Source organism: Phaethon lepturus, unplaced genomic scaffold (genome assembly GCF_000687285.1).
Source record: "Phaethon lepturus isolate BGI_N335 unplaced genomic scaffold, ASM68728v1 scaffold50409, whole genome shotgun sequence".
Lineage (NCBI taxonomy): Eukaryota > Metazoa > Chordata > Aves > Phaethontiformes > Phaethontidae > Phaethon > Phaethon lepturus.
In genome coordinates this window covers 26822-28249 of record NW_010563774.1, presented here as the reverse complement: position 1 = coordinate 28249, position 1428 = coordinate 26822, and the positions used below count along the sequence as shown (strand labels likewise).

Sequence of the window (1428 nt, the reverse complement as noted above, 5' to 3'; positions counted from 1 at the left end):
ATCTTTAACGGTCCAAACTATCCTATGGTTCTGTGACTCCCATGTAACGGCAGCTCTAGCTCTGCTCATATATGCCTACATCAACTGGGAGGGAAGTCAAATGCGTGTGCACAGCTGGGAGGGAAAAAAACACCATGGAGAGAGGGAGAAATAAAATCCAATTTCCAGCACATTTTCAGGCCCTAGTTAAGCACGTTTTAAAGCCTCAACAAATACCTCTTGATTACCACCACATGGGAGCACATTTAAGGACCAAACCATGCCTAAGAGTTACCTGTGCACTTAGCGGTAGAAAAGGGGCAAAATGCATGCAGAGGGAGGAAACACTTACATCAATGAGGTCAGAGACGTCGTGGATGTAGTATTTACTGACAGCTGCGTTGGTGGCTGCCAGGGTCAGCAGGGAGTCATTCCTCGCTTTAGTACACTTCAGCTTGTTTTCAGAATATTTGGCTTGTCTCTGAAAAAGCGAAATGGAGCATCAGAGCACAAATAGGATGCTACTTTCACAGCTTCTCTTGCTGCAGGGCCCTGTAGCACCCTGCAGCCTGGATGTGACACATTAATTAATAAAATTTGGTATCGGGTATGAAAACAGGCACCCTTGCCAGGATGGAGGAGATCACATCTGAGCATCCCTGGTACTGTCAGCCAGCGCACAACGAGTGCATTCTGCGCAGATGTACTCAGTGCATCCCGAGCACAGCTGCTCCTCCTTTATCTGTGCATTCATGGAGGTTTTGGCATCAATCAAAATTAGAGGGCCAAATTTTCCTCCCAGATACACTGACATACATTTGGCCTTGCTCCAGGTTTATGCAGCTGTATCAAAGAGGAATCTGGCCCAGAGGCCCAAGCTACAAAATTTAGAACAGGACCCAGAATTCAAAACTCTGTAGAAAAGCAGATGTGCTCAGATCTGGGGCATTTTCTCAGGCAGATCACTGGTCTAAAGATTTAGCACAAAAGATTAACCCTTCAAAGAGGCTTGCCACTAGACGATGTCCTGGTGCTGGGTCAACATGCATGCAAAAGCTTCCTGCCTGGGGAAGATATCGCCTATCCTCAGAAATTAACAGAAAAATTAAACCGTTTTGGAGATCCTGAGATCTGGGGGAATTTGCTGAAGCCAGAATGGAGTTAAGTGTTTTGACTAGCAGAGCCAACTAAATGCTGCACTTTAACTCCCCAACAGCCTGTGGAGGAAGAAACACTGTTATTTTAGATATCCAAGCCTTTTTTTGCCTGCCACGAATCTCTGACTGAAGGAACCCTGGGACAGCTATTTGTTGTTAAAAGCGCTGTTTTTAAAAACAAGACATGAACAAACCACCGTCCCCTGTAGCAGCGTCCTGTGTCCGGATCAGAAAGCATCACTGTGCCAGCGCGCTGCCCTCCTTGGCGTCAGCACGGCTTCTCGGGTGTCCG

The 1428-nt window shown here is 46.8% G+C and overlaps 1 protein-coding gene across 1 annotated transcript in view; it reads right to left on the bottom strand.

The window, feature by feature from the left end:
- Positions 1-331: 331 nt before the first annotated feature.
- The window catches only part of LOC104626670 (SLIT-ROBO Rho GTPase-activating protein 3-like), a gene marked incomplete at both ends in the record, with an annotated part of 24922 nt that continues 23825 nt past the window's right edge, over positions 332-1428 (bottom strand). The window contains one exon of the mRNA XM_010294648.1: positions 332-460. Within this exon, the coding sequence (XP_010292950.1) occupies positions 332-460 (129 nt within the window). The remainder of the gene's footprint in view (positions 461-1428) is intronic.